The 13106-nt window shown below is 38.1% G+C and overlaps 1 protein-coding gene across 3 annotated transcripts in view; it reads right to left on the reverse strand.

Moving 5' to 3' along the window:
* GRM5 (glutamate metabotropic receptor 5) overlaps positions 1 to 13106 on the reverse strand; it is a 601605-nt gene that overhangs the window by 53218 nt on the left and 535281 nt on the right. For all 3 annotated transcript variants that reach the window (XM_019525401.1, XM_019525400.1, XM_019525399.1), the window contains exon 7: positions 8409 to 9348. In XM_019525401.1, the coding sequence (XP_019380946.1) occupies positions 8409 to 9348 (940 nt within the window). The remainder of the gene's footprint in view (positions 1 to 8408; positions 9349 to 13106) is intronic.

The following is a 13106-nucleotide window of genomic DNA, read 5'->3' on the forward strand; positions in this document are numbered from 1 at the left end:
CTAGCAAATCTTACACAGCTACTTTTTTACCTGCAATATTATCTGACCTTGACATTAAGAAACAATGAAGATCCTACATTTAACAGTGACAGGGTACGCAGTGACCTTTAGACTAGATGACAGAAACAAATATTGTGCGTGGAAAGTTGCATCTGGGGAAAGGCACAGCTATGGAGACTGTTTAGTTTATTCATTTGGTCAGCTACACTGAGCTACAAGCACAGTTTTCCTTGAAAATCAATGCTGCAAGAATTTATGTACACTGATAATGTGTCTCCATATACAATGAACAATTTAAAAGGGTCTCATTCCTTTGCATTACATAGTTACTTTTTACAATAGCAAAAAAAAAAAAAGAGTGATATATCATTGAAAGCAATACTTTCATTTTTGTTCTTCAGCCTATAAACAGGTTGAGTTAATGACACAATTTCAGTGAAGGGAATTGCTTTAAAGCTAAGCTTGCAATTTAATTTTTTTCAAGTGCAACATAATCTTTTTTATAGCATATTATACTTGGGCAATCATATGCAATTGCAACTGGTGAGTTAAGATGACTTTTCTTGATGTAGTGATGTACAAATGCTCCAGGGGTTGTACTTAATAAGGGAAAGAATAGACTGACAGTGTAGAATTATCAGTGCTCCCATTTACTCTCTTCTGATAGAGATACTATTGAAAAGACAGATCTTAAGAAAAGTTACCCATTCTAGCATACCAAAACTTTGTTGCTCTATATATTCTAATTCAGGCATTGACCCAACATTGTCTGCAGATGAAGTAGTGAAGTCTCCTTACTGACTTCATTACTTGTACTAACCATCCTACTGGCCATTTGCTAAAACAGCATGAAGCATTATCATAAATAATAGAAAATAACCAGTGCTTATGAAATAAGTGAATACACTAGTATATAGTGCAATTTGTTACCTTGGCTTTGAGCTACACCTGAAAATAAGATGGCAATATTCAAGCCCCCTGAGTTTTGTTGTTTCCTCTTCAAAAATATTTTACAGATCGAAAAATCACTAAAAGGGCTGATAAGCACTAAGGAAATCAGTTATCAAAAAAGAGGCCAATTTTCTCCAAGCTATGCTGCTGCTAACATTATCCTATGTTTCTGTATGAAGTGTACATGCATTTCTATCTTTTAAATATTTTGAATGTTTATTATGAAACGGATCCTTTTTTACTGGAGTTTTAGCCATTCCAGGCTCTTTCTTCACTTCATGGTTTGCATTATGGAAAAATAGGATTGCAATATTTTTTCAAAAAAGTCAAAAATGCCACAAAGCTTTCTTATTACTCTGGTAAACTTATTTGTAGATGGCAACATAACTCATGAATCAGATTACTGGGTAATATTGAAACAAGCTGTTAACACCCAAAGTTAAAGCTGAAGCAAAAACAAAACAGCTCTATCAGTGTATGCATTGGTTTTCACAGATAGGCATTTTAATAGCATAACCAGAGAGTGGGTTAAAATAACTAGGAGAAATTCAGGTATGCTCTTATCTTCATCCACTGCTAGGATCCATGTGCAAGTGTCATCGTGTTTGGTCCACATTGCATTATTTATGCCTTGGTAGAATTTGGGAGATTATGATGATGAAGGAAAATTAGGGAGAGAGAAAAAACACTGTTTCAGGCATAGCTGAATCACAGAATCATAGTAAACTATGGCTGGGAGCGATCTCAGAAAGTCATTTAGTCCAACCCCTTGCTCAAGGCCTGTCTAAACTATCCTAAACAAGTGTTTATCTGACCTGTTCTTAAAAATGTAAAACACAGCCCTTATGCAAATGACCAGGCATAATACCCAAAATGTTAAAACACCCTTTAGCTTTCCACAGCTAAAGTAGGGGAATGAGGGCACTGACACTACAAGGACAGGAAATAGTTTGTTAAAAAAATGATGATGGTGGTGGTGATAATAAAGCTCATACTGCTCATATACCTTTTTATTTCCTTTTTTACATTTTTTAATGCTAGAATGGGTAGTCTGGCTTTTATTGGCATTGTGTCATACTGTCATGTTAGGCAAGAAATAATTGGCAAGCTGATTTGATTTGCAGATCTCAGCTATGATATTCAACTCACAAATATAGGGATACTGTCTTAGTAATATAAATAATTCCAGACTTTAAACTTGAAACCCAGTGTTCAGTTTATAAAGCCAAATTATTTATATAAATTAATCAATGTCTTAATTATATTTAAACTGAGAAAAAAAAACTAGCTCTGCACACAAATTAAAATGTGTTGTAATTAAGGCATTCTTGAATATCAGTTCATTATGTAGATAGAGTGTTTTAGCAGCAAATTCATCAAAATCTTTCAAACGCAATAACTTTCACTGAAGTTCACAAGAGATTCCTCACTTATTTCATAATTTGTGATGTTTAATTAATCATAACATCAAACTTTTCCAGAAAGACACCCAGAATAAATTATTGATGTAAAAATGAATGAGTCAAATCATTCAGAAAGCCTCCAGATCTAAATTTTTGCAGAGTATCAGTTTTAAAATAGCTCAAAATTATCTGGGTGGGACATATGCCATTAATAAGGATAATCTATTTAGTCAAAGAGGTTATAGTTTTCTTTGAATTGTCATAGTAGCATATTTTTCAGGCATTTTTTAATTCCTGTCTGTCCTCATTCATCTTTTCCTCTACTGATGTCACCTTTGCCTGTTGCCGTACCCTTTGTATCATATGTGATCTTGCTGATTCTACAAATCCATTTCATCATCTTCATCTCCATCACCCTCATCGTGTACAAATGTTGGTTTTTCATTACCTAAGATCCAGGGCAATCCTTCAGAAAAAAAAGGGCATTTTCCTATCATAACTCACTCCATGCATTCCTTCCCTTTTCATTCCTGTCTTATTTATTCTGTTCCTGCTTCTGCCTTCCTCATTTATTGCTCCATTTTTTTGCACAATGGATCCCAAATGCTTAAACTTAATGCATACATGGCCTGTGGTGATTGTCCAATACCAAAGGTATGTTCTTCTCACTATTGCTTGACTATTGAATTGTTGCACAGTGTCCTCTTTTTTTCTCCTGCCATTGCATAGGTGGTGCCTTTCCAAGACGTGACTACATCTGTCCAAATCACTTCTGACCTCTTCTCTGCTTTCTGCAAGCAACCACATCATCTGTGAGTATCATAAACCAGGCGGCATCTTTCTGAATGTCAGAACATGCTAAGTTCATAGGAAGTTTTTCTACAACTAATTATTAAGTTTTAATTAGCCACAGTAGCTGGGCTTACAGTGCCACCCTGGAGTATTTTTAAAAATGTTTTATAATGTATTTTCTAAATTTAGGAGGCCCTATTTTGAATAGACAGTGACAACAGTAGTTCTTTCCAGCATTTTGTAATGTTCACTTAACATATAAAAACACCTTTTAAACATGTTCCATTTCCAAATAATCACACAACACAACTCTTTGGATGTGTACAATTAATATAAGTGGTGACTCAAAGCTGCAAGTGGCAACATGTCCATCTGCATAATGGATCTCATCATAATAGAACTTACCACCTCCTAGTTCTGCGAATGGGCTAAAACATCAGTCAAAACTGGAGTATTTGACAAATTGTAGAATGACTCGCCTAAAACACTGGAAATCAAAAACATTCTGCAAAAATATTTCTAAGCAAAAAAACATTTCTAAGCATTTCTTGAGGAAAAAGCACATGTTTCTTTCTTCAGCCTTAATGTGCATTCAAGGAAGTGCTCACATGTTGCACAAATGAAGACATAGAGCCAAACTCTCATCCACCTCTCACAGGCAATATAGATCCCTTACACATCTGTCTGGACTCTTTGTTTGTTGCTCCACAAAAACATCTATTTTCACTTAAACTCTCTTGAGATCCTTATCTACCTGGGAAATGTCTAAATTCTACGTAAGTATCAAACTCTCGCTGCCAAAAAAACCTGTAACAAGTGACTTGCTGATGATTATCCTACCCATCTTTATCCTAGTGGTTAAGGCACTTGCTTAGAGAGTGAGATCAAGGTGCTGGGCCCTTTGCAGGCTACAGGAATCTGAGGTCACTGTCCATGCCCTAACCACCAGGCCATGGGTTACATAGGGACAAGAGCACGCTCCACCTTTCTGACTTAATCTGGTCCAATGAACACCCAAGGTGGAACGGGTTATGATGCCAGAGTGCGAACATCCGAGTAGGAGTATGACAATGTGGTACAGTGAGAAGAGCACTAGTCCAGGACTGAGGGAGACCTAGGCTCTGGCCTGTGTTTTCAATGCTCTTTTTGTACCTTAGCCAAAACAAAATGTAGGAAAAGCATTGGGAGCAGAGGTCAAGAGTCCTTCCCTCCTCACTGGGCCAGTCTCACACATCTTTCTCTACCAATGTTTCCATTGCAATGCAGTGGCTTTATTGTCACTACTGCAACAAAGGCAGCATTTAAATGGCTCCAGTGGCAACATTTTAAATCTCCAAAGTGATTTACAAACAACAATCAATCACATTCATTAATAGCATTCTCAGAGTACTTTACTATTTATCTGCAGCTGCAGAATTTCACTAATTCAAAGCAATTATTGGAAACACAGAGAGAAAAATAAGTTTGCCTATTCTCAAGTAGTGGACAAACATAATAAAAGGCCAGGATAATAAATCACAGAAATGCACTTAATTAATTTACTTTGACAGCTGCAGTTTAGACTTAATCATTTATGAAATACTCTATAATGGACTTGCAATGTGCTAATGAAGTCAGTAATATAAGATATTACCATCACACTTAGTCATTAAATTTTAATGCAGAAGGGATCTTCTGTGGATTTCTACATATGAGAAGAAGGAATCAATCTGAACCCTTTTCTGATTGTAGCATGCATCTTTCTGTTCAGATCTGGATAGGTGAGAAATTTGTAGTGCTGCTCTGGAAATTACAGGAGCTAGGGAAGTGAAGGCATGACATTAATTTTTTTTCTCATCAAGTTTACCCATCTTTTGGCACCTAGAGACCTCAGATACAGAACACTCTAGAGTAGAAAATAAGATTAAATGAAGCAGATACCTAGGTTAAGTTGTGTGGCTTTAGGTCTGACTGTATAGTTTAATACTATGCTTTGTGGCTTTGCTTCCAATAATGCGCATTTAGACAAGACATGATCTTTTTGAGGGGGTGTATGAATGCATGCAGGCGCATCTATTGGCACCCACTAAAGTATCAGAATAGTCCATGTTCAATTTATGGATTTCAGTTCAATGAGCAGGGGCTGTTTTGGTAAGCAGCATCCTCTACATATTTCAGCATCTGAAGGTTCATTCCAGCACATAGCCATGGTGTTCCTGAGTTTTTGAAATGAACAGCACCCCATGCAGAAAGTCATGGGGACTCTACCAGATGCAGTGCTTTATTTAGGCAAAAGCAGTCTTGTAATCTGCCATTTCCCACCTGATTTGAAAGCTCTGGCTGGAGCCCTTGCATTATTTGTTTGACAATGATTTGATGCAACACCACATTGTGGTATAAATTAGTGTCAAGGAGCAAAATGTTAATCATAGGGGCCCCTCCACGCACTGGTGACTTAAATAGCATGTTTCTTTGAAAATTCAATAATGAGTCACTCCCTTTTAAATTACAATCCCTCTGTGCTATTTAAATGTGTCCTGTAGCTCTGGTGCATATTTTCTTGGATTCTGACTATACTTCATTGTTAATTTGAATGACTATCCAGAAAAGCCATTGAACACAGTTGCTATTTATTCTCTGAAGCATGGTACTGTATTCATGGTTTAATATTACAAATCTTTGAACCCAATATAATAGTCAAGTTATGAGTCATAAAATGGTCATGAGTCCACTTACTTGTGCAGCACAGTGGGGAAAAAATAAGGTTGACAACAGTTTTCTGTTTTCATTCAGAGATGACTTCAGACTTATTTGAGCTCATGAGTGGCATAAATTCCTCCATTTCACCCATAAATTTAATATTACAATATTTCATGAAACAAAACAAAAAAAGAATAAAATGTCTAGGGCTGTTGGATTGGTTCTTGGAATTACTGGGTCAAATCTGATGGAATCAATACATCTCTGTTGGGATATAATTTGTTGGAACTATTCTAGTTTAGGTTAGCTGACACCCAATATATTTAGCGATAGGATCATAGGATCATAGGGTTTTCCTTACACGGCCATCTAGTCCACCTTCCTGCTCATGACTAGATCATTTCTGACTAAACTATTCCAGCCAAGTGTCTGTCTTATCTGCTTTTGAAAACTTACAAGGATGGAGCTCTGTGCAGTGGCAGTATCGTAGCCTGTGAAGTTGAACTGAGCCATGATCTTTCTAAACATCTACGTGCACTGCTCACAAATGTAAACAAATGCATCAGAGATAAAGGACATATTTTCTCTTGGAATTTAATTAAATGAACCTGCTGTTTATTTCTGCTCTACAATATATCAGCTTTTTGTGATATAGGCCAAATCAGATATGGAAATATACTAACTCTGCACTATATTCTTCATTCAGGCTCATATATATATTGCACTTTGGGTCCAGAGCCAAACACATGGCCAACATTGTACTAGAAAGTCAATAAACAAATGAATAAAAATAAGATATTATTGATGTACTGTTATAATTATGATGATAATATAAGATCACTATCTAAACTAAACAGCTTTCACAGGCCACTCTGCTACCTGAATCCATCCAAAGACAAGATCTTCTACCAAACTACCCACCTTTCACTCTCTCCTGCCAAGAAATAGATGGGAGAGCACAAACACCTTGCAGCGTGACATGAAGCCAAATTGTTTTGGACTTTAGTTATCCAAAACAGAAAGAATATTTCACAGAGCAGGATCTTATGTGAAGAACATCCAGCCCCAGCCACTTCATGAATGAATTTAGGGGCTTCTAGCCCAGGCATCTCCAATGATCTCAACCAATGATGAAAGAGATGGTACTTGAGGCAGCCGTCGCTGAGCATATTCAAGTTTCACAGCTTAAAATCAACATCTCTAATGGCACCAGAAATGAACTGGAATCCAGCACTGGTTGAAGAGTACTTGTTTAACACATTGCCTGTGAAAAATACCCCTTCACAAATAAACATTTGGAGTGATCTTAAGGAATAACCTCCCACAGAGTATACTGCAGTAACTGAGGTGACAAAAGCATGGATTCCTTTGGCAAAGCCTATACTCCCTTGCATCAGGCATAAGAAAAAAACAAAAAACATCTTCCCCCCCAACCCCCCATGACCATAAGTGTTATCTCTACATCAAGAAGCTAATGGAGAGGTATCTGAAAGCATCTGTTTATCAGTCCTAAAGTACATGAAATTATTTCAGTGTGGAATTAAATGTAGTCCTCACTAGTTTCAGTGTGATGCATATGCAACTAAAGAATGTTTTTTTCCCCTACAACTTTGTGTAGGTAGGATTCCTTCATATACGAGTATTTAGCCATCTGAAATCAGTCCCTTTTCAATTAGGTGGAGTCAAAATAACTAAGTGAGCCTTCAGTCTGGCTATACCCTTTCATATGCTGTTTCCAAGGCTGGGCCATATTCTTCTCGTAAAGGTCTCTTCCTGCTTCTGGTACTTGTATTCTTCTACTCTGGCCATGCACATTGTGACTCATTTTCTGGATGACCATTACTTGTAAACATTGCATTGAGAACAGTATCTGGTCAATGGTAGAAGGACAGATGGGAGCAAGAGTGGAACCTATTGACAGTAGGAATTGATATAGAATCAGGAGGATGGAAAAATGGTATCAGAGAAAGAAGAGAAGAGAGACAAGGGTAAAGCGTAAAGGCAGGAAGGGTGAATAAGAAAAAGGAAAAGAAGGGAATGGAAGAGAAGAGTTATAATAGCAGAGTCGCATGAAATAAACTCTTGGAGGTTTGAAAGTTTTCACTAACGACACTATTTGTATTGACTGCTTCACTTTGATTATAGTTTTAGTAGGGGTCTATTGTCATACTGCTGTGACTAGATATAAATGCAGTGCCAGTGGCTATGAAATCCACAAAAGAGAAAGAGATTTCAAAAGCACATGTTCAGAAAAAGACAATTATTTATATTTCTTGGATTTTAAAGATCGTTCCCCTCCCTATGCCATATATGCAACTGTCACAGCTAGTGTTTCAAGCCTACTAATTATACAATGATTCTCATTGCTTTAAATATTTTTCACACACAGACAGTCTTTTGGCTGAATAGGACCTCACCTAAAATTGTTGCAGCTGTGGGAGCATCAATTTACTCATAAGGGAAAAACATCCCAGTACAGAGGTGAAGTAAATTAAACTGGCTTCGACTGTCCTTTCCACTTATATTATTTCATGCTCAGAAGTATATAATTGCTCCAAATATTCATATATTAGCAAACTTTACCTAAGTGTTTCACCAGATGATCCCCTTCTTTTCCACAGGTTCACCAGGCTACTGGAGCGGCTTGCAGCAGAAGATGACTTTCCATCACCAACGTGCATGCGAACCACGGTGGATGTGGTGAATGCGCTGCGTACGTTTCTTTCAGGCTTAGCAAGGATGATGTACACCTTGGGCACAAACATGCAGCCCAAGGCCACGGTGGCGCTCAAGCTGACTGAGAAACACATGGTGATTATCTTGTAGTTGCTCCCAAAATATATTGGTACAAAAGCCAGCCAAATGATGCAGGTGGTATACATTGTAAAGGCAATATATTTTGCTTCATTGAAATTAGCTGGAACATTTCTTGTCTTAAATGCATAAAAGGTGCAACTTAAAATTAACAATCCATTGTATCCAAGAGGAGTTACAACACCTAGGTTGGTGGTGTTACAAATCAAATAAACCTCTCGGATGCTTGGGTAATCGTGCATTATATCTGGAGGTTCCATTATGAAAAGGGCAACAATTATGCCTAACTGTATACAAATTAAGATAAATGCAATCACCAGCTGGGCACAGGCACTCATGAACCTAGGTTTCTTAGTACAGATTTTCTTCTTGCTGCCAGCCAGGATTCTTGCAATGCGATTGGTTTTAGTCACTAGGGCGGAATAACTCATAGCCGGGGAGAGACCAATGCCAATCCTTTGAAGGTAACAATAAATCTGCTGAGGCTTTGCAATGAGACAGAAGGTGCACAAGTAACCCAGGCATATGCCAGCTAGAATAATGTAGCAGAGTTCTCGGCTGGATGACTTGACCACTGGTGTATCACGGTACATGATGAATATAGCTGTAACAAACAGTGTGGCCAGCAGACCCAGACAGGCAAAAACAACTGCTGCAATTGGTTCAGGATCACCCCATCTGAGATACTGGACTGGGATGAGGATACAACCTGTTTAGAGAGAAAATTTAGCAAATTTAATATATTGAGTGAAATCATTTGACTTGTAAAGTTAAAATTTCTTTTCTATTTTAACCTTATTTTCTCTTTCTGGGCATTCTTGGAGACCTGTGTAGTACAGTGGAGCAATGCTAAGAGGATACTATACAGTGGCACAGAGGACATTTTCCAGTGATATTTTAGTTAACACAGATAATCTGATCTGAACTCAAATGATGTCTGCACAAAATGGCTACTCCAAATAGACATGTAGGCTAGGATTTTTGAAATCACATAGTATTAGCCTAAGTAACTTGACTACTCAGCTTGTGCAAATCTCACCTACAGTCCCATTATGCATTTCATTTTTAAAATGTTTGATTATAATAATTTATGAGCAAGTTGCACAGTCAAATTACAAAGAGAGTTGCTTTATTGTCCGCCATAGTTCAGAACTTCTGTTCTGCTTGTTATGTTACATTTTACAAAGAATAACATTACTTCTGTTTCTGGAAATAGACAAGGAATTTCTCTTTCCATGTTGGGAGCACAAAACAGAAATCATCTGCCTATGTAAGGTCAGAGGGGCTGCATGATGGACTGAGGGGATGTTCATCTAAGCCTAGAGAATGCTTAAGGGTGGGGAGGAAACTGAGGTAGAGAAATACTTTGTTACTGTTTTGTCTGCACTACTTGTGCTAGTTAAAGCAATTGTTTTTGGGGTCCCTTTGGGACCAGTACATACATGTAATGTCTTCATACCAAATGAATCAATGAGGATATGTCAGCATATATATATATATAAGCCATAAATCTGGCCAACTCTGAGGTTCTTCTAAATCAGGGGTATCAGACTCACTTGGGGCCCCAGACTGGATATGGAGCATGGGGCTCCTTGCAGGCTGGATACAACCTTGAGTATGAGGACTGCCAGCAGTGGCACAAGGTCCAGTGGAGGTGGGGATGGGGGTAGTGCAGGGTCCAGCAGAGGTGGTGTAAGGTCCTGCAGGGGTCAAAGTGCAGGGTCCAGTGGCAGGAGGTGTGATTGTGAGATCAGACATCAGATCCCATCATGTCATGTTGTTAGTGCATGATCAGGATCCTGGGCTCTCCCTGCACAGGCAAGAAGCAAGCTTCTGCCTCTGGCAGCCCTGATTAGTTGTTGGGACTCCCAGCTGCAGAGGCACACTATGTGCTCCTGTTGCTGGGAGATCTGTCAGCTGATCTGGCATTCAAGCCATGAGGGTCCATCATGGCTAGGGATAGACATTACACATAAACCGGTTTAAGTGATCAGAAACTGATTTAAACCTGTAATAAAGCATACACTTGGCCATGCATTCCATTAATGGCATGGTACAAACCAGGCACAAAGTTATTACACATATTCTGTGTAATAACTTTCAGGATAATTCCTTATTTTATCATGTCATCAATCACATTAACATGTGGCTGGTAACCATTTAAGATGCAATTAACTGGTTAGTCATGCCTTAAAAGTAATGTATGCCTTAATAGTCAGGGCCCTAAAACGCATGTATCTATCCTGCCTTCTACATGTTAAATTTTTAATCCAGATATAGCTTAACAAGAGAAAGAGAAGAAACAGGTATGACTGCCACTCCAAATGGTCCTATTGAAAGGACCTGCTGGAAGAACTGATATGGATATGTGACCCCAAGTCGAAGAGACAACATGTTTTTTAAATCTCTGACTTTTCTCAGTCTTGCAAAGCTAGTCCATATTTCAAAGCTCTAATTATCATCCACCTGAATGAAGTTACAGTACATTTTAGATATATTTTGCATATATCATCTCCTCATTGGGCTTCAATCTGCTGAATGCTTTACAACAAATTTAATAACACCATCATGTTTGAAATTACAAAACAATCCCTTGACAAGTATATGTTTTAAATATATATTTTATATTATAGAAAAAAAATATTTGCCATTGTTTTGCTCTATTTCACTGGACTAGTTGTAAAGAAGCATCAGATTTGACTCAATGAAATCTAGCTTCCCTAGCTCGACCAGGTTTAATGGACAATGTCTGTTTGGTCTGAGACATTCATAATCATCCAATAGTCAGCTATGCAGAGAGCTCGCCATTCATATCTTCAGCAACTGAATCTGATGCTCTGCACTGCTGAAAATCAGGTTAAAGGCATCTCATGTTCATAGAATAGGGTTGGAAGGAATCTCACAAAGTCATCTAGGCCACTCTCCTGCTCAAGGCAGAAACATGACGAAGGATGTTGGACATGCAAAAATCAAGACACCTGAAAAAACTACCACATCTACAAAAATGTGGACTTCATCAACTTCTTTATTGGGAGTAAATGCAGCAGTCTAACTGCAGAGGAAGATGTGCAACTGCTCCAGTATAAGATGTACAACTCCTCTTTTACTAGTAGGAGAGCACATCAGCTGATTCTGTAACTGTTACATCTGTCTGCTTTTAATCCGCAGGCAGTGAAACTAAACGATAGTAATTTACCCCGAATGAAACAGGGAGAAATTGTACTGCAGTTTATCTTCAATTACTGTTGGAAAGGATAGGACATAATAAACTTGATTTAGCTGGATCACAACGAAGTCCTTTCTCTACCCACACCCCCTTTTTTGTGTTTTGTTTTCCCCATGCCCTGGACTATAATTCAGATGTTCATATTTCCCAGGCCTGTCCTCTACCACACAAAAAAATACCTTTTTTTATCCTTTTCCATTATTTTCTGTGGATATTAATTGCCCCCCCCCCTCCAAGCTGCTGCTTGCCAATATCACTTATATTCTTAAAGGTGAAATTCCTTAAAAAGATAAGATGTAAAGCTTTTAATATGAGACCTTATTCCTCTCTGCTTCCATTGTTTATATATCCTGCACCTATACACAAAAAGGTATCATAAAATATATAATTACCCATAATATGTCAGTAAAATCAAGAGGGTACATGGCAAAGGTATCAGACACTGTATCCTCCCTGAAATATCACAAGGTTTAGATCATCTCATCTTTGACATTAGTACAGCTAACAAGACAGTGGGCAGCTGTTTTGGCATAACAAAATATGATGGTGCTTAGTAACTAAGTGCAGACTAATCTACTATTCATATTTTAACTGCCTTTACTTTTTATTGCAATAAGAAAGTTATTGCCATTTCATAGTGTATGAACCACTCTCATTAGCAGTAATAGAAGCTATCTTCATGACTTCTACTTGTTTTAATAAGAATATGCCTCCTAGTCTGTAGAGTAGGAGCATAGTTCTGATGTTTCTACTACTCAAGTTCACTGAGAACAACCACACATTGTGAAAAATACAAATGACATTATTTAGACTACTGATTCTGCAGCACTACAGATCTTACTCCTTTTAATCTTCTGCATGGTTGTACAATGATTTCAACTGTGAGAAAAGCTTACAGACATGTCATGTTGTCTAGACCTCTGTTGAAGACAGAAGTAATCATATTTATGCTTTGGGATACCCCAGGTACGTACATTAGGTCTGTGCAAAGGTTGGGGTGCTGATTTGATTCGGAGGAGATAAGGCCCAGTTTGGTGACTGAATCACCGAATCCAAATCAAATCAGGAGACCAATTAAAAGGTTCGAATTAATTCAAAGCTCTCTCAATCTTGGGGAAAGTTTTGGAGAGCTTTGACTGTTCGGGCAGTCGGTGGCTGCAGCAGGGAGCTGCAGCTGACTCCGAGCTGGTAAGTACTGGAGAGGGGGGAGGGGGCCATGGGGGACCCCTGCCAGCCTCCTG

Source organism: Gavialis gangeticus, unplaced genomic scaffold (genome assembly GCF_001723915.1).
Source record: "Gavialis gangeticus isolate Ggan-Ray unplaced genomic scaffold, GavGan_comp1, whole genome shotgun sequence".
Classification (NCBI taxonomy): domain Eukaryota; kingdom Metazoa; phylum Chordata; order Crocodylia; family Gavialidae; genus Gavialis; species Gavialis gangeticus.